General features: G+C 38.2%; 1 protein-coding gene and 1 long non-coding RNA gene across 2 annotated transcripts in view; one reads left to right on the plus strand and one right to left on the minus strand.

Annotated features, from left to right (window-relative positions):
* Positions 1 to 6,442: 6,442 nt before the first annotated feature.
* LOC111865530 (protein KRTCAP2 homolog) lies at positions 6,443 to 19,440 on the minus strand. The gene is made up of 6 exons (XM_023853635.2): positions 19,328 to 19,440; positions 16,166 to 16,320; positions 13,363 to 13,426; positions 12,997 to 13,063; positions 10,668 to 10,777; positions 6,443 to 6,732 (listed from the first exon to the last, which is right to left on the minus strand). Exons 1-5 carry the CDS (start codon positions 19,329 to 19,331, stop codon positions 10,672 to 10,674), a joined length of 396 nt encoding a protein of 131 aa, XP_023709403.1. The 5' UTR covers positions 19,332 to 19,440; the 3' UTR covers positions 6,443 to 6,732; positions 10,668 to 10,671.
* Positions 19,441 to 19,494: 54 nt separating this feature from the next.
* Positions 19,495 to 24,391, plus strand: part of LOC111865532 — a 41,368-nt gene continuing 36,471 nt past the window's right edge. Inside the window, exon 1 of the long non-coding RNA XR_002842987.2 lies at positions 19,495 to 19,546. This is a non-coding gene — a long non-coding RNA (uncharacterized LOC111865532). The remainder of the gene's footprint in view (positions 19,547 to 24,391) is intronic.

Here is a 24,391-nt window from a genome sequence, read left to right on the forward strand (position 1 = left end):
CGGCAAACATTCACGCGGTTTTCTCTTTGGTCATCTCCGAGGAAGCGAGGAACAAATTTTGCAGACACCCGTCTCATGTGCAAACCTTCGGTTAAAATTCGCTGGACCGTGCTCCATGAGATGTTCGTTTCCTCAGAAAGTTGGTCAATGGTCTTTCGACGATCTTCATCAATTTCACGCACACTCTTTGTTCCTTCTGGTCAGCCATCTCACTAATCGCCAAAGGGTTGAAACAGGAACACACACAACAGAGCACCACAGACAAACCACTTAACTCAGACTGACGCCAGCTCACTACTAACAGTCGCGGGAGACCCCCAGCTAACACCACCTAGCAGCACAACTCGTAACTACAAGGCATGCGCGCGCAACAGGTCATTTCCGGTTATTTTTGGGTCCCCCCTCGTATTCATAGGGGACCTGGCAAGACAACCGGAAACAGCATCAGAGGATGAAGCCGGAGATCAGGTTTTGAAAAGTGAGTGACTGGAAATTGTGGAGGGGTCAGCCCCCACCAAAACAAAAGAAGAGCTGTGAAAAGCATAGCCCTCAGGAAAGAAGAAATGGTGGTACGCCTGTAGCCTCTTCAGGATGAATAGCCTCAAGGTGGGAACAATATGACATGTACACCCATTGCTAGGCAGCAACTATGAAACAACCAACCATACAATTTGCTAAGTAATGGCTCCGCAAACAAGCATGTTTCCATGGCAATGAGAGAAAATAGCAATAATGGAAGAGACGTTTCTTACACAGTCTGTGCCAAGATGTTATAACTAGGACCAGTGAGCAGTTGCAGTTAGTTAGAGAACTGCTGGGGCTCAGTTATTGTTAGCTGTTGCTGTTAAGCTGGTAGCTAACTAAGGTCAGGGATGGTTTGGGAACCCAGAGGAAGAACATCGCCAATGAAAGCTGCTAACAAGCAATGCAACGCCAGCAAAGATGTGACTGTGTGTAATAGTGAAATGTGAAGTATAGTCATGTGCTGTATCAAAGTGTGCAATAAATTGAACCATAAATCCAAAACCCGTCTGTAGCACTCTATCGCGTGACAAAATTATGAAGCGCCTCTTTATGAAATTTTGTGAGTCTCTTGTAATGTCCTTCCTGTTACATAATTCCATGATTACTGCACAATAAAACAGCCCCCTTCCAAAAAAAAAAAAAACACCCTCAGCTCAATTTTCATGTGACAGTATTAGCAACTTGGACAGAATTCAGTTCAAAAAGAGAATTTGTCCACTCCTCAGTGACCAAGAGGATCAGAACTGACATGGAATATCTCCAAAGCAATTTGTTCTGAGTGATGTGCTGCAGTCATTGCCATTTAAGTTTGTTAGTCTGTAACCAGAATATTCAAAACACTATTATGATAGTTTTGTGAACCATGGTCTCTTATTCTAGAGTAAGAATATATGAATCACAAGCTTGATATGTATGCAGTGTCCATCTTTTAGTGCACTCAATTTCACATTACAACACCCACAACCAAACAGGGAACACACAACACGAGACACGATATACACTGAGAGTAAGAGGAACGACTCCCATAGTGGTGGAACTATGTGCGGTGTTAGAATTGGGACAGATATGATAAATAATCTTAACAAGTTTTTAGCATATAAATATTTATTATAATTGATGAACATTTTTGAATACTTTTTAAATTTTACAATGACATAATGGCAAGCAATGAAATAGATTAACGTAAATGGAGCACCTGATGATGGCACTATAGTGCCGAAACATGTTGTGAAATAACAAGTGAATTGAGTGCACTAAAAGACGGACACTGCATACATATCATGGACGAAAATCAGTGCAACAGGACGCTAAAATACAACATTATGAATTACAAGCATATTTGGACGAAGAAGGAAGCAGTAGCCTAACTAAGGAATTTAGGATATTACACAATAAGGAACTTTGTGATTTACACAGGCGACCCGATACTGTTGGGATAGTACAACCAAGGAGAATACATGCTGAACACCTCCATTCGATAGATGAGATAATAAAAGCTACAGATTTATGGTGAGCAAAGTAATAAATTAGAAGACTGTGCAGGAGATGGGACTATACCATTAAAATGGATATTAGGGAAATAAATTATTAGGATTGGAGGTGAACACAATTAGATCAGGGCCACATACAAAGGAAGGCACTGATATGAGTAGCATTCAACTTTCAGGTTCTACTACCAGAGAGTTATCAGTAACTAGATCATTAGATATTATTAGATAGAAAATGCAGCTCTGTGTTACACTTTATAACAGTATATGCAGCACCGTTCTTCAGCATCTTATTACATTAATGATCACCATGTGTCTATCAACCTCTCTGGTCCTTTATTCAACTACAGACACCAAATGGCACACTTTTATAAAATCTGGCATGAATAATTTACATGCCATTGGTATCCCATGCCATCTCCACATTTCAATATCTCTGAACTTCATATTACCACAAATACCAGAACAATGGCCATGTGAACTTATGGGGGCAACACTCAATGTACAACATTACTGGCATTCAATAGGGTTTCAAAGCTTTGATAGTAAATTACTGTGATATATAGATCCACTGCTAGGCAATAACTGTAAAACAAATGAGACAACTGTTGCTAGGTAGTGGCTCGCACGTAATAGTGGAAGTACTGTTGGAAGCAATGTTTTCTGTGAGGTACACTCCGAGACTATATCACTCAACTGGCCGAGTTCAGGGCAGTGGAGTGAGTTGGTTTGTGAGTGAGTGAGTTAGAGGACTGCTACCACTCACTCCTTGTGAGCTGTTGCTGTTAGAAGCCGGTAGCTAAGGCACAGGGATAGTTCAAGAACCCAGCATAAGATGAACGTCCATGGTTGGAAGCCATTATCAGACGACGGGTGAAGACAAAGCAGAGTAAGTAGACTTAGTACATGCTGTAGTGAACTGCTGAGTGTGTGAATTTGCAATAGTGCTATAATTACTTGTAGTTACAATCTGTAAGTGTTCAATAAATCTGTGGGATTGTTGATGTTCTAAATGACAACCACGTGAAACTGTAACAATTGTATATATTAAATCATATAAACTGAATTTACAGAATAGCAGAGTACAGAATATATATGGAATGTTCAAAAGTTGGCTGGCCCTCTAAGGGCAGTTCGTTCCACCGCGAGTGTGCCGGCAAATTTTGCTCCTCCGTAGTAGGCAGTGTCTTACGGCCGTTCAGCTGGCCTGTCTGGATGGTGATGTAGTGCTACACGCGCCAGTAGAAACGGCTGCCTCGGCTGGTTGCTGGAGTTGCGGCAGCTGCGTTCACTGTCTGGTCGCTGGAGACTTGCGGCTACTACTTCAGTTGCCTGGTCGCTGGAGACTTGCGGCAACATCAGTTGCCTGGGCGCAGTGAAGAGCTGATGCCTCTGATGACTGATTACTCTGAACTGTGTGTTCACTGACGAGTGCGAGCTTTGAGCTCCGCCTCTTATACCATGCCTGATGGAGGAGCGAAACTTGCAGTTGTGACTGTGAGTGCTGATTGGCTAGCGCACGTTATGATCTAAATGTAAGCTGGACATCAAGCACTGTTTAAATACGAGTGCTGCCAGCAATGTGATTGGTTAGCATATGTGATGATCTGCAAGTGGGTTGGACATCGAGTGCTGTATAAATATCAGCGTCACCAGCAATGTGATATTCACTTAGGAGTGAGTGTTGTCTGAAAGACCAGCGAAACAGCGTGTTACGTGGGATGTTGCCACAAATCCATTTACCAATCCAAACCATGTCTGTAGTCACTCTAACATGTGACAATATCTAATATCTTTGAAGAATACACCAAGTTACATAATTTCCTAGTAAAACAGAAAATAAATATGACAACCATACACACAGTGTATGGGTGTGAAGAGAAGAACTGCTGTAATGTCATACATTCAATTTGTATTTTTTCAACCAACTGTCCATTAACCAGTGCATCAGTTTATAGAATATTCATCTCCACCTCAGCCTTGTGAGATCAGGTTACATTAATTTAGTTAAGGTTGGCTCTTCAGACCACTCTACATCAAATTGCACATCCAGCTATGAATTCCAGTGTAGCCTGGTCCAGTTTAATTTTACTTTATGTTAGACTTGTACTGACCATCTACCTTCTCTTTTGGGCTGACTTTGGTCACACTGGTTTACATTAGGTTAGGTTACATTTAATCTTCATGCTACTGTGCATCCTCCTGCCCTTCTACCTACAGATTTAGGCATACCTTCCTCAAACTGGGTTTGGTTAGGTTAGGTAGGTGTTTGAAAAGAAAAAAAGTCTCTGATGTGTCTAATTATCAATTATAAATTACTTTTTGAAATTTTCAAAAGTTCAAAAGACTTAACTTCTTTTACATTTTTTAAAACTGCTAAATTTTGAAGCTTAAGAATTATGAATGTGGTGTTCCAGGGTCATTATATGATCAGTTGTGGATGTATGGTATTGAAATCTACACTGTATATTTGAAAGATTTCTACTCTCCAGGACAGTTTACCATGCACTCCTGTTATCTTACATGCACAACCAGTGAAACTAGTTGCGAAGGACCCATCCTAACTAGATTTCAAGGTTATAGCCTTCCAAATGCCTTGGAAGCAAGACAGTCTTCCAGTATTCAACTGTATCTACATTTACAATTGCACTTTTCCCAGACACATTTTTGGCCACAACTTGGTTGAGATTTGAAGCAGCTATGTTATTGTAAGCAATATTGCCTGATCCTTGGCTCTGGTTTTACTGCATGTTTAATAAGTGATAATCACTTGCCACTGTCTGATAATTTCCAGCATAGAGAAAACATGAATACTGACAGTCACTAGACTAAATAAATCAAAGCACTGGTTCTGAAACATTACAACTTCTGTACATAGATGTCAATTTCTTACAAAATCAAAATTCAGTAAATACAAGAGAATAATACTTGTTTATATTGGACTTTGGCTGGGACCAGGAAGAATATTCACTAAATGTTGGACATCATTAAATGAGGGAACACTGATTTTGGGTCTCACTGTAAAATGGTGACATGATATGAAAATGATGGAATGTTACATGAGGAACAGGAATACTTAACAGCCCATATGCATCCTGTCAAGACATAAAAGAACCTACCTTGGCAGGACTTTGACTGTTTTATTAGAAAGAGTGAAGTTTTGAGCACAGACCAAAAGTGATGTAGTGCTAAAATCATGTCAGGGTGATTGCAAACTCAAACATGGCATTATGATGAGAAATAAGAAATGATAACCTTAAGTTTCAAAATAATGTGATGTTTTCATCCACTTTAAAACTAATAAGTGTATTATATTTCTTATTTATCTTCCCCACCTACCTGCTTTTATTTCATGATTATTCAGCTACACCTAACTTCTGTTGTAATCTGCTAGTCTAGAGGATGATTCTACATTAGCAGTCCTAGGTCTGAGACGGGCAGGATCCAGTATGAATGTTTTTGCAAGGGCCTCTCTTATCTCAAATCTGGCAAAGATAACACTTAGCAGTCTGCCTCAGAGATGGGCTCAGAAAAATACTCCTTTATCAGTACCAAGGCAGGCAGAGACCAGGAAGGTGGATTTCACCATACTGGAGATATTTCCATAATTTGTATTCTTCAACTGTTATTACAGTGACATATGTTCAAAAGATGAGGGGCGCACGCATGTAACGTATGTAAGATGAAGTATGCTTAGAAAATTGTAGTTGGAAAATGTGAATTTAAAAGACCACTTGGGAGACCTAGAAGGAGATGAAAGGATATTATTAGGCATTTTAAAGAAATATGGTATGACATTGTGGACTGGATTAATATGGATTGGGACAGAGATCAATGGCAGTCTCTCATGAATATGATACTGAACCTTTGTGTTCCATCAAGCCTCCCATATTTTCCAGACCCTCACTGCCATCTGTGAGCCAACTGTCTAGAATGCAGTGAGGATGTCAGCCTTATGTGCCGGCTGCCCTTTTACCCCCCGGAATATTCCTGGTACTCATTTCTGTTAGAGGCTGAGTTGACCCCAAGACCATTGTGTGGCTAGAAGGATTTGGTCAATTGAAAAATTCAATGACTTCATCAGGAATTAAAACCACAACTTTCCAGCTTGTAACACAGTGCCTAAAAAGGTAGGGGAATTGGTTGAATATCTAACTGACTACCAGCTTTGCAAGGACTCTGTCCCATGCATGAAGATGTATGGGACACACTAATATACCCATATTAGTAGAAAATGAACTGGTATTAATATTCCTTAAGGAAATGTTATAGTTGGAGATATCTGAGCAAGATCCTCACAAGGTGTCAGCAAATCAAGTTCAAAGCCCAGGAACAAAAAGCAAGACTTTGCGAATGGGACAACAGGAATAACAGTTGCAAAGCTGGAACTGAAACATGGTAAGAGCTGAATAAACATGATGACATGATGGTAATGATGATGACAATTAGATATTTAATTACAACTGAGTACTTTCATTAAAATATCAACATGGCAAAGTTAAAAAAAACTGGGTTCATTCAATGCTGTTACATGGACATCCTACTGCATATAATAATGCAATGAGACAAAGTTATTCAAGTCTTTTATTGATTTTTATAGGACAGGTTTATATGAAAGATAATGGAAATGTATACCGGCAGTCTTCTGTTTTCTCGTGGTTGGATGCAGCCCTGAGGATCCATACTACAATGGCAGAAAGGAGTATGGCTAATTCTGGATCTGAAAGAAGAATAAAATAAAACAATTAATGGAGTATAGAAATGGTGTGTATAAAATACAGGATGCTTGGCTGTTTAAATGTAATATAAGTAATGATGAGATTTGTAGGAATATTTTTCTTCTTGTACTGTTCAACTCTCACAACTCACAAATAGTGGTATTGCCCAGAACAAGGGAGGGTAAATGTTTTGGTTGGCAGGCCATGCCACAAGACAGAGTAAACTTTACAAGGCATCTATCTTTATCAGTGTAAAATTGTACATGTTCACTTTATGTTCTCTGTACATAGGTTAAATTAAGACTAATAACAGTGAAATGGTTTAAACTCAAGAAAACAAAATAAATATAATATGGTCTTCTGGGTTGTAATATCATACAGTTTTGAGACAGCCTAACATCTGCTGGTTTCTTGCTTGGCTTCCTTTTTGACCATGAAGATGGTGATAGGTTACTCTGCAATGCTGGGATCTCTCTAAGCAACATGGCATTATAACCCAGCAGAAAGTATTCTACAGTCACCACCATGAGAACCTCAAATTCAAATATAGTCCAAACATGTTATATTCCTTCACGTTACTTTAACCCTAACAATTACATCACAGCTGGTCACAGTAGCTGAGTGGGCTAAGGTATGTACTGTCTTCGCTCGCTTGGAAGCCGGAATCGTGGGTTTGAATCCCACATGAGGCATGGATGTTTGTGTTTATTCTGTGTTTGTGTTGTCCTGTGTTTAGGTAGAGGCCGTGTGACGAGCTGATCACTCATCCAAGGAGTCCTACCATCTGTAAAATGATCATGAAACTGAAAAAAATCAGAGGCCAGGGCCCAAGGGGGCTGTAGAGCCAGTAAAAAAAAAATTAAATTCCATCTGATTTGCTTTGATGAAATGGAACATGTTTGCCTTTCAGCTATTGGACAAGTTCTCTTTTCCAGCTAAATGGTTCATTTACAATGTAAGTGTAGACAGAAAACACATACCATCAGTTTTAATGTTATGAAGCTATCTTAGTACATTGCTGAAGGCAGGTGTGAAAGTGCTGTCAGACCAAATCAAGACCAAAGGCTGACCTTTGTCCATCCCTGGCCTAGATTCAGATGTCAGAACTGAAAGTGATCCTCTAGAGTCGATACTAGCTGTATTCATGGGGGGGCAGACCTAACAACACCCATAATGTAGCATGTTCGATTCTGATCTCCGAACTTCAATTTTCCTGCATAATACGAGTAAACGAAGAACTTAATGGCAGTGGCTGAAAAGTCTTATGTCTTGGAATATCTCACAAAGTTGTTACTTAAACTTCAACACAGACGTTTAAATAGTGCACTCCGTGGTATCTTGCACTAATATTTTTTGTTACAGCCCTTCAATTTTTGTGCTGAAATATTTAAACCTTCAGAACTCACTGCATACCTACTTTTAAAGTTTCATTTTCTCTAAGCGCTGAAGAAATTATGGTTTTAATGGCTTATCATATTAACAAAACAGCATGTATGTGTATTAAGAAAGCAACAAGGTTAGAAGTGGAGATTTGTAAGACAGCTGTTGAAAGAGCCATTCAAACCCAAGCCTGCTTCACATTCATTGTAACAGTAAAGCATTTCTCTTTGTTTTTCATGTTATGAGCACACAAAACATCTCTGTGGATTAATGGGTTTTTAAACTTTCTCCATCTTTCGGTATTCTAAATAACATAAATGTTTCTGAAACAATATCTGTTTCCACCATCAGGTGAGGAGGTGGGAGACACCTACTCTGTTGGATCCTTTAGAAAGAGCTAACCTCAGTCACTGGGCTATGTCATCTCCTCACGAACCAAATTTTGATCTGTTACTGTCATCCCCAAATATCTGAACTCTGCCACATTTTTAAAGGATCTACTAATGTCTTTTATGTTATGGTTCTGCCCTGCATTCTGGTTATAAGACATGAACATATACTTCATATTTTGGTTTTCACAGCAGTGGTTATGAGTTCTAAATTCTGCAGTGTAACACTGTGCAGGATGTTGACAATCAACTGAGAATTCAGAGGAACATGTCACCTCCATCTTCAAGGCTAAAGAATGTGTTCAGCTCTAGACCAGTCTCCTTACTAGCATCTGTTTTTTCTTTCTTTATAGTATTTATGTTATCCCCAACAAATTTATGCCCTCAGCATAGACCACAAGCTGATATGTCCCATTCATTTATATTCTTCATTAAATATTATTACAGTGATAAATTCAGAGTAGATGTGCAGTACATGTAGTGCATATGGCAGATAAGAAAATGTACACAGAACTTTAATTTTGTTGTATGGAGGGAAGAGACCATTTCGGAAGTCTAGGTGGATAATAAAATTGATCTTCATGGAAGTGCATGAGAATACGATATTTTAAGTGCTCTCAATGACAGATTAATTGTGGGAGGGATTTTCTGTGATCTAGCAAAAGCTTTCGATTGTGTTAATCATGATATCTTACTATCGAAATTAAATTTCTATGGAATAACTGGCAAAGCTAATGAATGGATCAAATCATACCTCAAAAACAGGTATCAAAGAGTTGAAATAAATAATAAAAACTCCAGTCATAATGCATTTTCAAACTGGGGAATTATAAAGCACGGTGTTCCACAAGGATCAATTTTAGGTCCCTTACTTTTTCTTCTCTACATAAATGATCTATCTAAAACCATCAACAATAAATCTAAACCAATTCTATATGCAGATGACACTAGTATAATATTTAAGAACTCTAAATTTGAAAACTTTAAAAATGACATAAATATTGTATTTGAAGCCTTAAACAGATGGTTCGAAGCCAATTTACTCTCATTAAATTTTGATAAAACCCATTACATATCATTCACAACTAAAAACAACCACCAAATTGATCTGGACATCAGTTATGCCAACAAATTAATCTGTAAAGTACTTGATACAAAATTCCTTGGAATACATGTAGACAGTACACTGTCTTGGAAAATACATATTGAACAAATTATACCTAAATTAAATGCAGCTTGCTATGCGATGAGATCAATTAAGCCTTTTATGTCACAGGAAACATTGAAGATGGTTTACCATGCCTACTTTCATTCTATTATGAACTATGGATTAATATTTTGGGGGAACTCTTCACATAGTGTAATAATTTTTAAAATACAAAAGAATATAATAAGAATCATTACAGGATGTAGAAGTAGAGATTCATGTAGAGAATTATTTAAGAAATTAAAAATTCTACCTCTTCAATCGCAATACATATTATCGCTTCTCTTATTTGTTGTTTACAACAAAGATAAATTCAAATTAAATTCTGATGTCTATAACATGAATACTAGACAAAAATATAACTTCCACCTACCCTCATCAACTTTATCAGTATATCAAAAAGGAGTCTACTTTACTGGCATAAAAGTGTTCAACAATCTGCCACAAAGTATTAAAAACTTGGGCAATGATACTAAAAAGTTTAAATCAGAGTTAAAGAATTATCTACATGCTCATTCCTTCTACTCTTTAGATGAATACTTCAATGTAAATAGAGAATGATGTAAAATTAAGTTATATTAATTTTTAAGCTAAAATTGCCTGTACTTATGTATGTAACCTTTTGACATGTTCTGTATCCAAAGGTACTAACCTGCTTAGGATTTATAGAATGTAAATAAATTCAATTCAATTCAATTCAATGCAGACTGGATTAATCTTGCTCATTATCCTGTCATGGATGCTTGTGAACACTGGTGACATAAAAGGCAAGAAATGTCTTGACTAAGTTGACTATTCTCAGAAGTGGCCGCAGTACAAGGGACTTAGTCCCACCCCACTAGTAATAATAAAATAATAAAACAAAAATAAGTTAACTATTCATCTTCCAAGGATTCTGCTCTATTAAGTTATTTATAAAAGTACATGAATATATAAAAACAACAAATTTGAATCAGCATACCTCTCTACTTCTTTTTCTTGGTCGGTACTGGTTGTTGAGGAACTGGCATAGCATGCGTCTGCTGGGAGACGCGATTCACATAGTACAGTCCCACCACAGAGAACAGGAAGCTGTAATATTACCAAAAAATTATCAAAGCAACACAACACAGGCATGGATGTTTGGATTTTTTTAAAGCTTTTGCTTTTCGAATCATCTACAATAAATAACAAGAACATTGACGGAACTTGTGAGGTAGGCGTGACACTAGTACAACTTCATCTAGAATTCTGATAAGACGTACAGTAACAGATCTTCAAAAATCATGCAATGTAATTTCTTGTATAATGTAATTTAGGACCCTCAATGATGGATCATCATAGATCTTCAAACAACATGCATATTCTGTTAACGTTTTTTTTAATCCTGATATGATGTATGGCAACAGATCTTCAAAAATCATTCTATGTACATTAAGGTAATTTTTGGGCAATGCCATAGCTCAGGCAGTTAGTCACCAACTTCCCACCACAGTGGCCTGGGTTTGGTCATGTGGGATTTGTGGTGGACAAGTGGTGCTGGCCATGTTTTGCATGTTTTTTCCAAGTACTTCGGTCCCCTTGCCAATCTTCATTCCACCAACTGCTCCACAATCACCATCATCTATCATCTGGGGCTGGTACAACAGGCCAGTAGCGGCCACAGTACCAAGTGGACTGTCTCATCCTACTATGAAAGGTAATTTTTTGTATAAAATAATTTAGGATCCTGAATGATGGATGGTAATAGATCTTAAAAAAATATGCAAATTTTATTAATATCATTTTTTGTACAGTGTAAAAGAAAAAAGTTAGTACATGAAGTATACATTTAACTACAGGTTCAATGGAGATAACTAATTAATAATTGGAGGAAGGCATGTGAAACACACTGTGGAGAGGGATGATCAAAATACCTTTAATTCTGTACAAAGTTATATTTGACAATTACATCACAGAAAAATTGGTGCAGAGACACTGCACACACTTTCTCAAGTATGTTAGACCTTCAATATGTTGCCTTTGAAACAAAATCCATTATTGCTTGTTAGACCATTGCTGGTTACTGATTAACAAACAAACAATCAAATCTCTATGACTAGTACAGCCAAATTCTCATATGCAATTGACTTTGACTATGTTATCTTGGATATAAAATTAGTTATTGTTCAGCACACCACTGTTCGTGACTGATTTTATAAGTTTGAACATGTACACACTGCATAACTATTCTCCTTAAATTATGGAAATTTAATCAAAATCACTTGATTAATTTTCAAGAAAAACTGCCATTTTGCCTTTTGGAACCATCTAAGGAGAGCCTATTGTTAGAGCTAGAATGTCCATCTTCAGGGCCCTAATCTATGACGGATAATTCTTATATATCAAACATAAACAAATTTCTTATAACCATGTAGTCGCTAGCAATGCATACAACCATACACAGAAACAGCACTCCAAGAACCACTTACATGGTGAAAACATAATACTGTCAAAATCATGAGTTTCATTTTCAAAATGACAATACCTTCTCCAATATACTAGGTTTCATATTCAGTGGCACTGAAAATGTGTAAATCTATAAAGGTATTTACATAGATTTCATCAACACAACACTTCCTGATATTATATACACAAGCAAAAATAAAAAAGCAGTAACTTCTTCCCCAAAAGAAATCACCACTGCCACCATCATGACTACTATGATCAAGACGACCACCACCACCTCTTCCTTGACCATCACAATGATAATGACAACCACAACTGTGATGGTAGCAAAGACCACAACAAACACCTAGGCAATGACCATCACCACCAAAGCCGCTGCAGCTGCCGCCACTGTTTCAATGATTCGGGACTAGAGCTCTACACACAGGGCATGGAGAAAATGGTTGTATGCAGAGACAGGGTGTTTAATGAGTTTTTCAAACATGTATGGAAAATCAGTGTAGCACTGGCACTTATGAACTGCAATTTTAATTTCTGGCATCACACAGAAGCTTTGCAACCTTAAATTCCTATCAACACTTCAATTATAAAAGAAAAATACATAAATAAAAATTATGAAAAAAGTATGAAAATTACATGACCTTAATTCACATGAGCATGTGCACACACTGATTAAGGTTGGTTATATCTAAGGGACCAAACAGAGGACTTGTCTCCCCCTCACCTGAAGATGGAAACAGAATCATTTTCCAAAACAATGCGTACTCTAGTTTTCAGAATACCCCATGAGGGTCAAAGTCCAAAATCCCAGTAAATCTGAGTGTTATACACTACTGTCAGAACCCTTTAGAATCTACACGTACCATGTTGTAGTGCACACTCTGTGTACCATTCCAGATGCTGTCATGGCAATGCCCAAACAGAGTATGACTGAAAGAAAAGAAACACATTTATACAGGAAGAAACAAAATACTGTGTTAAAATGTGAAGTGTTTTTAAAAAGACACAGATACCATAACACACAAAACCATATTTACTTTCAGCTACATGAAGCATTTTGTACCTATAAAAGAATACTTTAAAGGAAATGTACCTGATATGATTAATGAAAGAAATTTGACAAATTTATGTTAAATGCATAATGTCCCTCTATGTGATGGTGAGGATACAAGTGTTAGCATGGTCTAGAGTGTGTGTGCGTGTGTGTGTGTGTGTGTATGCGTACTTACTTTCTGGGAAAAGCTTGGTTTGAAACCCTTTTCCAAATAATGTTGACTCCAAATTTCCAACTGCCTGATTTTTCATAAGGAATAATATGAAAATTAATGCACTTTTAGCATATTTACACTCACTGTAACATAGAAATTCATAAAATGGGAGGAATAATGTGGTGATGATCAAGCATACATTCATTACTGAATCTGAAGTTTACTTACCACGAGGCCTCCATGAACCCTCAACGTGTCAAGTGATTTGGATTTATTTAAGATTCCTAGGTTTGGAAAACTTAGATGATAATGTGAATATCAGCAGAGCTTAGAAAACTATTTGAGATAATATAAATGTTTCAGCCAAAGAGAGTCTACATTAATAATATCTAAAAGTTTTTGTAACAATGGTACTGTGGAGTTTTGCCTTTGTGTTGTTACTTCGATGACAACCCACTTCTTCGGAACAGTTTGTTGGTCCTGAAAAGGACCGTGGTTGCTGAAATGCTTGACCGGTGAGCTAGCACGGCACACGCCGGTAGGAAGAGAGGTTAGTTATGGTGATTTGACTGGCCACAGCACGGCCGTTGCTGGAGGTTGCTTGATCGCCATGCGGCAGGTGAGCTGAAGTTGTGTGGTCGCGCAGCACGGTCGTAGGAGTGATGAGGCAGTGGCTACGCCAGATGCCCAGTGGGTCGGGCAGGGACACAACCACCGGCGAGTCCAGGCGAGGTGCCCCAGTGCGTCGGGTGTGAGAGCCGGAGGGCCAAGGCAGTCGTGCCTGGCGCAGCCTGCCGATGCCTCTGAAGACCGAGTGCTGGCGATGAAGCCTGCTGGCTGATGTTGCTTGAATGTGGCTTGATCGTAGACTGAAGTCAGACTGATTGATGCCGGTTTGCGGCTGCTCCTTTTTATACACTGCTCAGTGGGCGGAGCAAAACTTGAAATTGAGGAGGAAGAATTTGCAGGGCGCTGATTGGCTAGCGCGCGTGATGATGCAGCGAGCGCAGTACAAATGCGAACGTTTGGAGCAATTTGATTGGTTAGCGCGCGTGATGGTGAAAAGTGATGTGAAGAGTGTGCGTTGCAGAAAATGCGTGATAATGTGGGATGTTCCCACAGTACATTAATACAAATATTATGTTTCTGGACATTAGCCGTCATCCATTTTTTATTTAAAACCTGAAGACGGACACAGATTCCAGTCCTAAGCTTCATAGGATATTTTCATCGTCTTTTTTAGCAGGATGAAAATATCATACGAAGCAAATTAACGACGACAACAACGTGCCTAAGGGTGCTAAGGACAAAGTGTAAAGTGCAGTGGCCTCCCTAATTAATAAGTGTTGCCTGATGATGGCCCATGTGGCCGAAACATGTAGCAATGACATCAAATTTACACACTTAATGACATTTTAAAATATTTAATGAACACTTTTTAGTGAATTAAATATATTTAGAGTCTTTAATGAAAGGACTGACTTTGTTGCATTACAGAAGGAATACTTTACAATTTAAAATTGGCTGTTATGAACCGAAGTAGCATATGCCATGGTTTGATGAAGGATGTTCAAAACTATTAGATCAAAGGAAACTAGCTGAACTCCAAGGGTTACAGGATCTGAGCCAAACATATAGAGATAAGCTGAATAACATAAGACTTGACGCTAGTAGAAATTTCAGGAACAAAAAGAGGGAATTTTAGGAACAAAAAAAGGGGAGTATGTGAAAGATAAATTTAAATAGCTTCCAACACACAATAAGAACAAGAGCATTAAAGATTTCCATGGAGGTATAAATTAGGGTAACCAACCTAGAATTAGCCTTTTACAGGAAGAGGACAGTGGTCAACTTGCAGGTTCCTGCAACATTTTGAATAGGTGGAAGAATTATTTCTCTTGGCTACTGAATGTACAAGGGGCACGTGTGGCATAGTTGGTTGAGGCACTATGCTACAAGCATTCAGTTCAATTTACCCAATCCTTCCAGCTGCACTATGGCCCTTGGGTCAACTCAGCCTCTAACAGAAATGAGTACCATGAATATTCCTGGGAGAAAGTGCAGCCGGCACATAAGACTGAAAACCTCACTGCCATCTATGAGCTGATTGTCTTGAAAATGTGGGAGGCTTGACCTCTCACAATCCTATGGGCCTCCAAGGCCTGTTACAGGGAAACATTTACTTTTACATTATTGAAAGTACATAGAGTTACTGATGTTAAGCAGATGGAAATTCATGCAACTCACTCATTAGTACCTGAAACTGTAATTTCAGAATTATAATGTTAAGACCAGATACTGAACAAATTCAGGCAGAACTGACTGAAGCAGATGCCAAATACTACATTCTGAGAATTAAAAACTCATTTATTCTATTTGGAATGAGGAAGAATTGTCTGAGCAACAGAAGGAGTCTATTACTCTACCAATTTATGAGAAGGGTGATAAAACTGACAGTAGTAATTATTGAGGCATATCATTGTTATCAACTTCACACAAAATTTTATGCAATATCCATCTCTGAAGGTTAATTCCATCTGTAAACAAAACTATTGGGAATCATCAGTGTGGGTTTCGGCAGTTCAGTTCAACTACTGATGAGATTTCTTTGAATTTGTTAAATTTGTCAGATACTGGAGGGAAAAAACGGGGGTACAATGAGACAGTACATCAACTATTCATGGACTAAAAGAAGGTCTGAGTCAATACTGTATCACTTAGTTCGGCACATTCATTAAACTAGTTAGGCCAATTAAAATATGTTCAAATGAAACCTACAGCAAAAAGACTGTATATAGAAACATGCAATGCAATGGAAGGATACTGTAAGGACAAGAATAAAGAGTACAGATCCCAGATATCCGCCAAGTATTGTATGTAGCTGTGATGAGGCGAGCCACTGACGATACATCTGCATGCCAGAAAACAATAGCACAGTAAGAACTGAGGCCAGTACAAATGATGTTCCACTTGACACAGCTGAAACACAAAATAATTTCTACACTATTAGTCTGCTAAGTACTTCCTAAGAACAAACAGTATAATTTAGTTATCATTTATATAGTGAGCATTATTCATAGCTTAAGTGCATATTATTAAAACATCTTATGTGACAGTGTTTCCTGATCATAGTGGTGCGCCTCTGAGGATGATTCTTTTGAATCGAAACATGTAAGGTGAATAAAGACTGAAGTGTTGTAAACTTGTATGTCACACTTGACTGAAAATTATTCACTTTGTAATTAATAGTGTGACAGACCAGAATGAGACAACTCAAATTAGTTATGGGAGGTAAACAGAAATAGCAACTTTGCTCTTGCTGTCTTGCAATGGACAACTGCCACTCCAATGTCCCCAGTATATCCAGGAAGCAGTACAGTAGATGCCAGCCCAACTATAATATTTCACTTCAGTTAACTAACTCAGTTCTGAAAGTAACTTCAAAATGAGTGTGTAGTTTTTTGAGGCTGCCTCCTATAGTACAAGGATAAGTCAATAAGTAAGTTACAAATGGATAAAGAACTTAAACGAATAAGAGTTCTGATTTGAAAAATGCTTTTATTTCTCAACATAATCTCCCTGTACATTGAGGTACTTGTCCCATCATTTCACAAGCCCCTGAAAACCAGCAGCATAAAATTCTTTGGGCTGCTGTCAGAACCAGGCGGTGACTGGGATCATGACGGCATACTGCTCACGGCATTCCAGCCTCAAGGACAAACCATAAATGCTGACTACTACTGTAACATCCTCAGGAAACTTTGTAAGGTCACTCAACGGAAGCGACCAGGACTCCTCACCAAAGGTGTGTTGCTCTTGCACGACAACGCACGTCCCCATACTGCCAACAAGACAAAGGAGACGCTGTGAAATTTCAAGTTGGAAGTCCTTGAGCATCCTCCATATAGCCCCGACCTTGCTCCAAGTGACTTCCATTTCTTCGGCCCTCTTAAACATCATCTTTCAGCTGAACATTTTTCTGACGATGAAGCTGTAGTGCTTCAATGTACAGGGAGATTATGTTGAGAAATAAAAGTATCCATTTGTAACTTATTTATTGACTTATCTACGTACTTATTTGTACAATATTTCTAAAAAAGTAAAGCTATCACTGTAACAAGCTGTGAAGGCCCATAGGGTTGTGAGACATTGAGGGTCCCACATTATCTAGACAATCAGCTCAAAGATGGCAGTAAGGTTGTCAGCCTTACGCGCCAGCCACGCTTTACTCCCCAGCAAAATTATTTAATTAATTCCTGATATTCATTTCTGTTAGAGGCTGAGTCAACCCCAGGGCCATAGTGCGGCTGGACAGATTAGGTCAATTGAAAAAAATCCAGTGACCTCATTGGGACTTGAACCCGCGACTATCCAGCTTGTAGCATAGCCCCTCAACCAACTACACTACCGCGTGCCCCCCAAGAGTTAAATTTAAAGACTTCATACTTTAATTTTATCGAATCAGAAAATATAGCATGACACAACTTTCAAACATAGGCTTATTTTCTCAGGGTTTTAATGTAATGTAATTTTTTATTTGTTTCTAGACATATGTACTTGAACTATTTTCTTTATATTTGGGCAAATTTTAATAGTTATCAAACAAAAACTACTATTTTGGAATAGTTCAGCATACACTACCCATCATCCATGGTTTGAAACCAACTCTACCGAGGTGCCAAACAATGCAGGTTTTCTATTATATGCTGTTCACCTGCGGGGGAAACTAGAACTAATTTAAAAAATGCTTGTGGGTTTAATACACTCAGACATGGACAAAGTTCAAAATAACAGTCTTACACAATGTGTCATGCAATCATTAAATGATTTAAACTGAAATCCACATTTATTTACAAATTAGGTTAGCTTTAGATAAATTAGTTTAATCTGTTTACAATATGTTTATGTTGGGCCTAACAGGCATAAGAAAATACAAATTTTTCAAGAAGTTTGGTCTTATATCACATCATGTGGGTGAATACTAATGAGCCCCAAGCATACAGTTACTGTAACATAAAACCGTTTCACATGCACTAAAGTTGAACTCAGTTCTTCACATTTTGAAAGTACAGGTCTTACTTATGATTTGACATAACTTAACATTTAGTACACTTGAGTACGATTGCTGTAACAGTGAAAGTAAACTGATGATGGGGATTCTTTGAAGTTACAAAAGGGCACTTCCCTTACTCCTAAGCATTCTAGTTTATTGCCAAAAACACTACATGTAAGTACAAACAAATATCTGGAATACAGACTGTCTTGTAGTTTATTTATGCAAAAGAAAACCTGTCATAAGAGCAAGTGTCCATGTCAAGATTAAAATCAGTTGTGTCACAAAACAAGACCGACAAATCCCTCCTTGGTGACAGATATTATTTTTTTAAATGATTTCTATTTTTATCAGTATACAGGCAGAACACCTGGAGTTAAGATCACAATGTCTGCTGGCAGTCCCTTCAGGAGACGGGGCCCTACATATGCGCTAAGAATGACATAGGGAGTTCTTGGGGGGGGGGGGTACTACAGCAGTAATGCAACTGAATTTGCGTTCAGTAACCAATGTGAATTATGATTCTTGACAGCTATATTTAGATTAACATTCGGCAGTTTTAAACAGACACCACCTTTCACCCAAATGCTTCTGGTCACACAATTCATAATCACTCTTTCACTTTTTACTCCATGATACCTAACCTCTGAAATTGATATTACTGCGTCGTAAAATAACCTAAGAAACGGACGCATATATTATTATTATTATTTTTATGACTAATATAAAAACTCAGAAAAAGCAAATGGAAAAAGAACGACAATATTAGATATCGCAGTGCACTGTAAATTAATGTAATCTGCGATGTGAAACTAGCAACTGAATTTATTAGCGGAGGTTAGTGCAGACATGAGCATACTGCTTAAATTAGAATAACAAATAATAATTTATAGCGGGTTTGGTGGAATTAAATTTTACAACTGAATACTTTACCCATCTTGCATGTACAACAGTACTTAATCACACAAAGCGAAATCTGCCCTTTTGCTTCCCCAATACTTTCAGCTTGTGGTTAAAACCCGCTACACACGCACATCGTCACACGTGGACAAGCTAAAGAGACCGGTTCTGAACGCTTAAAATACAGTCATAAGATGGCAGTAACATCAGTGCAGGGTTATTCGCTATCGTTCGCTGTCTGGAACTCGATGGGTAAGTACGTGAATACAGCAGCTGGTCTTTTGATTGTTAAGATTCATTACCAGGAAACAACTAGTGACTTTGTATTGGTGTAGCCATAGCTGAGTGGTAACCAAGCAACGAATAGTAGGAGCAGATTGAGAAGACAAAGGGTGGTGTTAGAATACAATAATTAATTCATTGATCTTTTGTACAAGTATCTGTCTCCAACATTTGTCCTTCGGTGGTATTTGCATATTTTCCAAACAGAAGTGTCCTGTATCTATGTTCTGACGATATTGAAGCCCCTAAATTTCATACCAATAAGTACACTTACAGAATATTTATTGTTCATTATCGTATTACAATCAATTACAACACAAGTTCTTGATGTAGCTTAAGGTTAATATTACTGTGCCAACATGTTTCGATATAAACTTATGATGAAACATAGAAACTATCTCGAGGCTGTTATCTGTGGTTGTACATGATTTTAAGACTTTAATATTTAAAATAATTTCCATTACCTTCTTATACACAATATACATCATATGTTAGTTACCGCATATCAATTTTACTATATGCGATTCAAGGCTAAATAATTTTTAAATCTAAATTTCGGGTGGCGCGTTGAATTGATCATTGTGGTGCAAATGATTTTTAGCAAAGTATTGAAACACGAATATAAAAATAGCCTTCAGAACCACAAACACAATCGTAAGCAAACTTCAAAAACACAAGCAATCAATAAATATGAATATACAGGTACAAAGAAACTGACATGCTTAAATTGGCAACAATTTTACATTGCGCATTCCTTAAGAATTATGGGTATACATGAAACACATACGAAACATAAGATGTAACAAGGGGGATTATACGTAGATTTGCCACATATATACTGAAAATTATGAACCGCTACAGCAAAATAGATTATATTAAAGGCGGAGAAACTGATCACCCCAGAAAAGACCGGATTATGAATATAAAGGAGTGTTTTTAAAATGGTATTATTGTATCCATCAACATAACAATTCAGGTAAAAGTAATAAGCAATACCAACCGTAAACTAGCTTTGACAGAGTCTCAACGACCGAACACAGAACAAGACAATATATATGAGACAAACACGTGCACACGTATTAAAGATAAACGGCGACACACACAGAGAGAGCCTACACAGAACAATACCTGAACAGAGATAAAACAAGAAGTGACCGCTGCAGCACTATAGACATAGGGCGTGTACCCTGAGAAAATTTTAATTTTTAAAAAATTTTGAAAAAGAAAAAGAACAGAAATTTTATAGACATTTTAACTTGAATTAAAGTTTTATAAAAGTGTCAATTTTAGAAATCAAATTAACGCGTGTAGGTTAACAAAGATTTTATACATACAATTAGAAAGACTGGTGATTTTAAATTTTAAACTACGGGCAGTGTAGCAGCTACGTAAGAATACACACCTGATGATGGCCATCCGAAACATGTAGTGTGGAGGAGTGAAAGAAGAAAGAACTACAATTAAATTGTTGCACTTAAGACGGTGTTTGTCTCATATATATTGTGTGAGTGTAACAGGATGCTCAAATATAACACAGAACAAGACGTCAGCTGCACTGCGTATCATAAAGAAAATAACGCGACCCCACATACCTCAGCCTGCACTCGAACATGGTACATATAAATAAACATGTAGTATAAAAGACCCGTAATCAGAACCTGGCTCCCAACTATCTCGAATATCATATAGCCACTGAACTGTTAGAATGGGCAAATAGACATTCACAACAATCTTGAAATATTTATTCATAAATACGTAAATTGACAATTTAATACGAGCACATACACACTAGGGGTAGTACTAAAATTCTTTTAACTTCAATCTTAATTAATTTCCAATTATTTTTTTATTCCTAGTGGGGTGGGACTAAGTCCCTTGTACTGCGGACACTTCTGGCCTATTGTACCAGCCCCAGATGATAGGTGAGGGTGATTGTGGAGCAATTGGTGGAATGAAGATTGGCAGGGGAAACCGAAGTACTCGGAGAGAACCTGCCCCAGCGCCACTTGGTTCACCACAAATCCCATTTGACCAGACCAGGGATCGAACCTGGGCCGCCGCGGTGGGAAGCCAGCGACTAACCGCTTGAGCTATGGCACGGCCATAATTTCCAACTAACTTCACCTTTTATAATGTAAAACAACGACATCCCCTAAAACTTATGCATCATCTCGGGAAATTTTATGGCCCTTAGTGCCAAAAAGAAGAGTTTCCCGACATGGGGATATTAAAAAAATATGATCAGATTGAGCCCATATCTCTACCACAGAGCACTGTAACATATACATTTATTAACATTTATTAACATCTGTATATACATATATATGTATATTAGTATCGGGGGGGGGGGTAAATTTTTTCATTTAATTGAGTAAAAAGTTCAGTCAGCATATGTCCAGAAACCAGTGTCTGCTGAGTTATGGGCGATGTTCGCCGTGAGATTTATACAGCAGATGTTATACGAGATTCCCTGGCGTTTCAACACAACTTTCAGCTCTTCGTTACACAGAGGTACCCACTCTGTCGAAAATTCCTGGTTTCACTCGAATCTCTTGACAGGCATTCTCTGCTCATTGCTTAATACCTCAAAATCATTGGTCAGCGCTGAATAGACCAAAGTTTATTGGTGTCCCCCCAACAAAAAATCCAATGGATTAATGTCTGGGGATCATGCAGGCTAGATGATAGCCTCCACAACCTATCCGCTGTTCACCGAAAGTCTGGTTCTGGTGCTGTAAGACAATGTGGAGAAAATGAGGCGGTGCTCCATCGCGCAGGACTCAGTGTGTTCCCACTGATGTAGAGGCACATGTTCCAAAAGAACGGGCAAATCATTCACCAAAAATCGATGGTACACTTTAGCTGTTACGATCTCTTACGTAAGAAAAACTGGTCCTAAGAGTCGATTACCTAAAATGCCCACCTAGAAACTGTCTTGCCCATATTTGAGTAGGCACTGATTGCTGGACATGGGCTGACTGAGAGCTTTTGCTCATTTAAGTGAGCACTATACCCCTTTCAAGCATGTAACCCTTTCTTCAACACACTATATGAATACATAGCAGTAAGCAGTTACAGACTTAAAATAAGCCTTTTTCAGAACAAAGAAATGGTTGAATTTGCGTGGTCTTATTCGTACGGGACATAGGCTTACATCTTTTCTACGCCCACAACAAACGTACATATGATAAAATATGGAATAATATCTGTCGAATATGTACGGATTCCTGTGTTTAGTTTTCATTTTTTAAGCGGGACGGATGTAGTCATACTGTTTTTTCTTTTTCCAATAGCATTTCCTTAGTCCACAGTTGAATTCCGCACGTTACAAGTTGAACCGCTGTCGGCAATGATAGCATAAATACGCAAGTAAATATATATAAACAAACATATATAACCTTTTAGCTTTTGCCTCCAGATTGTACACAGATATAATGAAATCGCTCGCTTTCCTACACGCGGGTTAATGTATTGCTTGACAGTAGTAAACAAAGCAGTTAACCTTGAACGACCTTGTAATATTAAACTGTCTAGATTCTGCGTGCGCCAGAAATAACTCGTGTTTACTGTTGCGTTTTACACTCACCAAGGTTGAAATGTCAGTGACAAAACAAACGCCCTCGTAGATAAGCGATTTCGTCATGATGTAACATTGATCTTGCAGTCCTGCTGTGAGATCCCTCCGCTCCTCTTAACCGCAATCGTGAGCAGCATCACAGATGGAGCTCTGGGCTACTCTCGCTACAAGGACTTCCTTCCACATTTTACCAGATTCCCAGGATATGTTTTACCTTTTGGTTTATATTGGTATACTTGCTTGGATTTTTTCAATTGACCTAATCCTTCCAGTCGCACTAGGCACTGGGGTTTACTCAGCCTCTAACAGAAATGAGTACCAGGAATTAATTAAATAATCATCCTGGGGAGTAAAGCGCGGCCGGCGCGTAAGGCTGACAACCTTACGGCCATCTTTGAGCCGATTGTCTAGAAAATGTGGGACCCTCAACGTCTCACAACCCTATGGGCCTTCACGGCCTGTTACAGGGATAGCTTTACTTTACTTTACTTTATACTTGCGTCTTGACTGTTTTCTTAAGGAATTCTTCGCAGATATTGTAGCCATATCATTAGTATTATAATTATAACCACCGCCCCCATCGAAATGACAAATATTAAATCATCATCATCATCTGGCTCCAATAAACTTGAGTGCGTGCAAAGATTTGCAGCCCTTTGCCACAGTAGATTTTGTCAAGCTATCCTGTATTACTATGAGAATCTATTGGGAATATTAAATTAACAGACATTGCATACCAGGCGTAGTCACTCTGATTCTTTATTTTAATAAATGTTTTCAATGGCGCTAAATTTAACCCCCCCCCCCCTTCCTCGGAACCGTAGGCACTAGTGTTCCTACTCGGAACATAACGTAAATTTACCACGTTCAGTTGCTGCTCCAGGAAATCACATCAGAGTCCCCAATGTGGGATTGTCGATGCCCGAAGAGAAAACCACATTTTGTTGCAGGATTTACCTAGCAATCGCTTTTTGCTCAGCCGTTGCTTAACAACGGATAGTTCCTAGCATGTGATTGGCTAGCGTTTGATTCAATGTGGGTGGCTCCCACAAGAGGCTAAAATCTTCTTAATCTGTTGGACTGGACGATATCTTTGGGTTTGTCATAGAAGACTAAGACAGTAATATTTATTCCTTTTCTTAGGCATATATTTAATGTGAAACTTACTTAGCAGTACATTCTACAGTATGGAAGAAAGCGGCTGTTGTATCAGTATTTGAAAGAGAGAGACATTCCGC

The sequence above is a fragment of the Cryptotermes secundus genome, unplaced genomic scaffold, assembly GCF_002891405.2.
Source record: "Cryptotermes secundus unplaced genomic scaffold, Csec_1.0 scaffold722, whole genome shotgun sequence".
Classification (NCBI taxonomy): Eukaryota; Metazoa; Arthropoda; class Insecta; order Blattodea; family Kalotermitidae; genus Cryptotermes; species Cryptotermes secundus.

Bases quoted from the DNA above. Each gene is read 5' to 3' on its own strand.
- LOC111865530 (XM_023853635.2), bottom strand. The intron at 13,427-16,165 runs GTATCCTTCCAT...ATGAAAAATCAG, and splicing joins TCTTTATTCTTGTCCTTACA to GCAGTTGGAAATTTGGAGTC. The intron at 13,064-13,362 runs GTAAGTACGCAT...CTTTTCTTTCAG, and splicing joins AACCAAGCTTTTCCCAGAAA to TCATACTCTGTTTGGGCATT.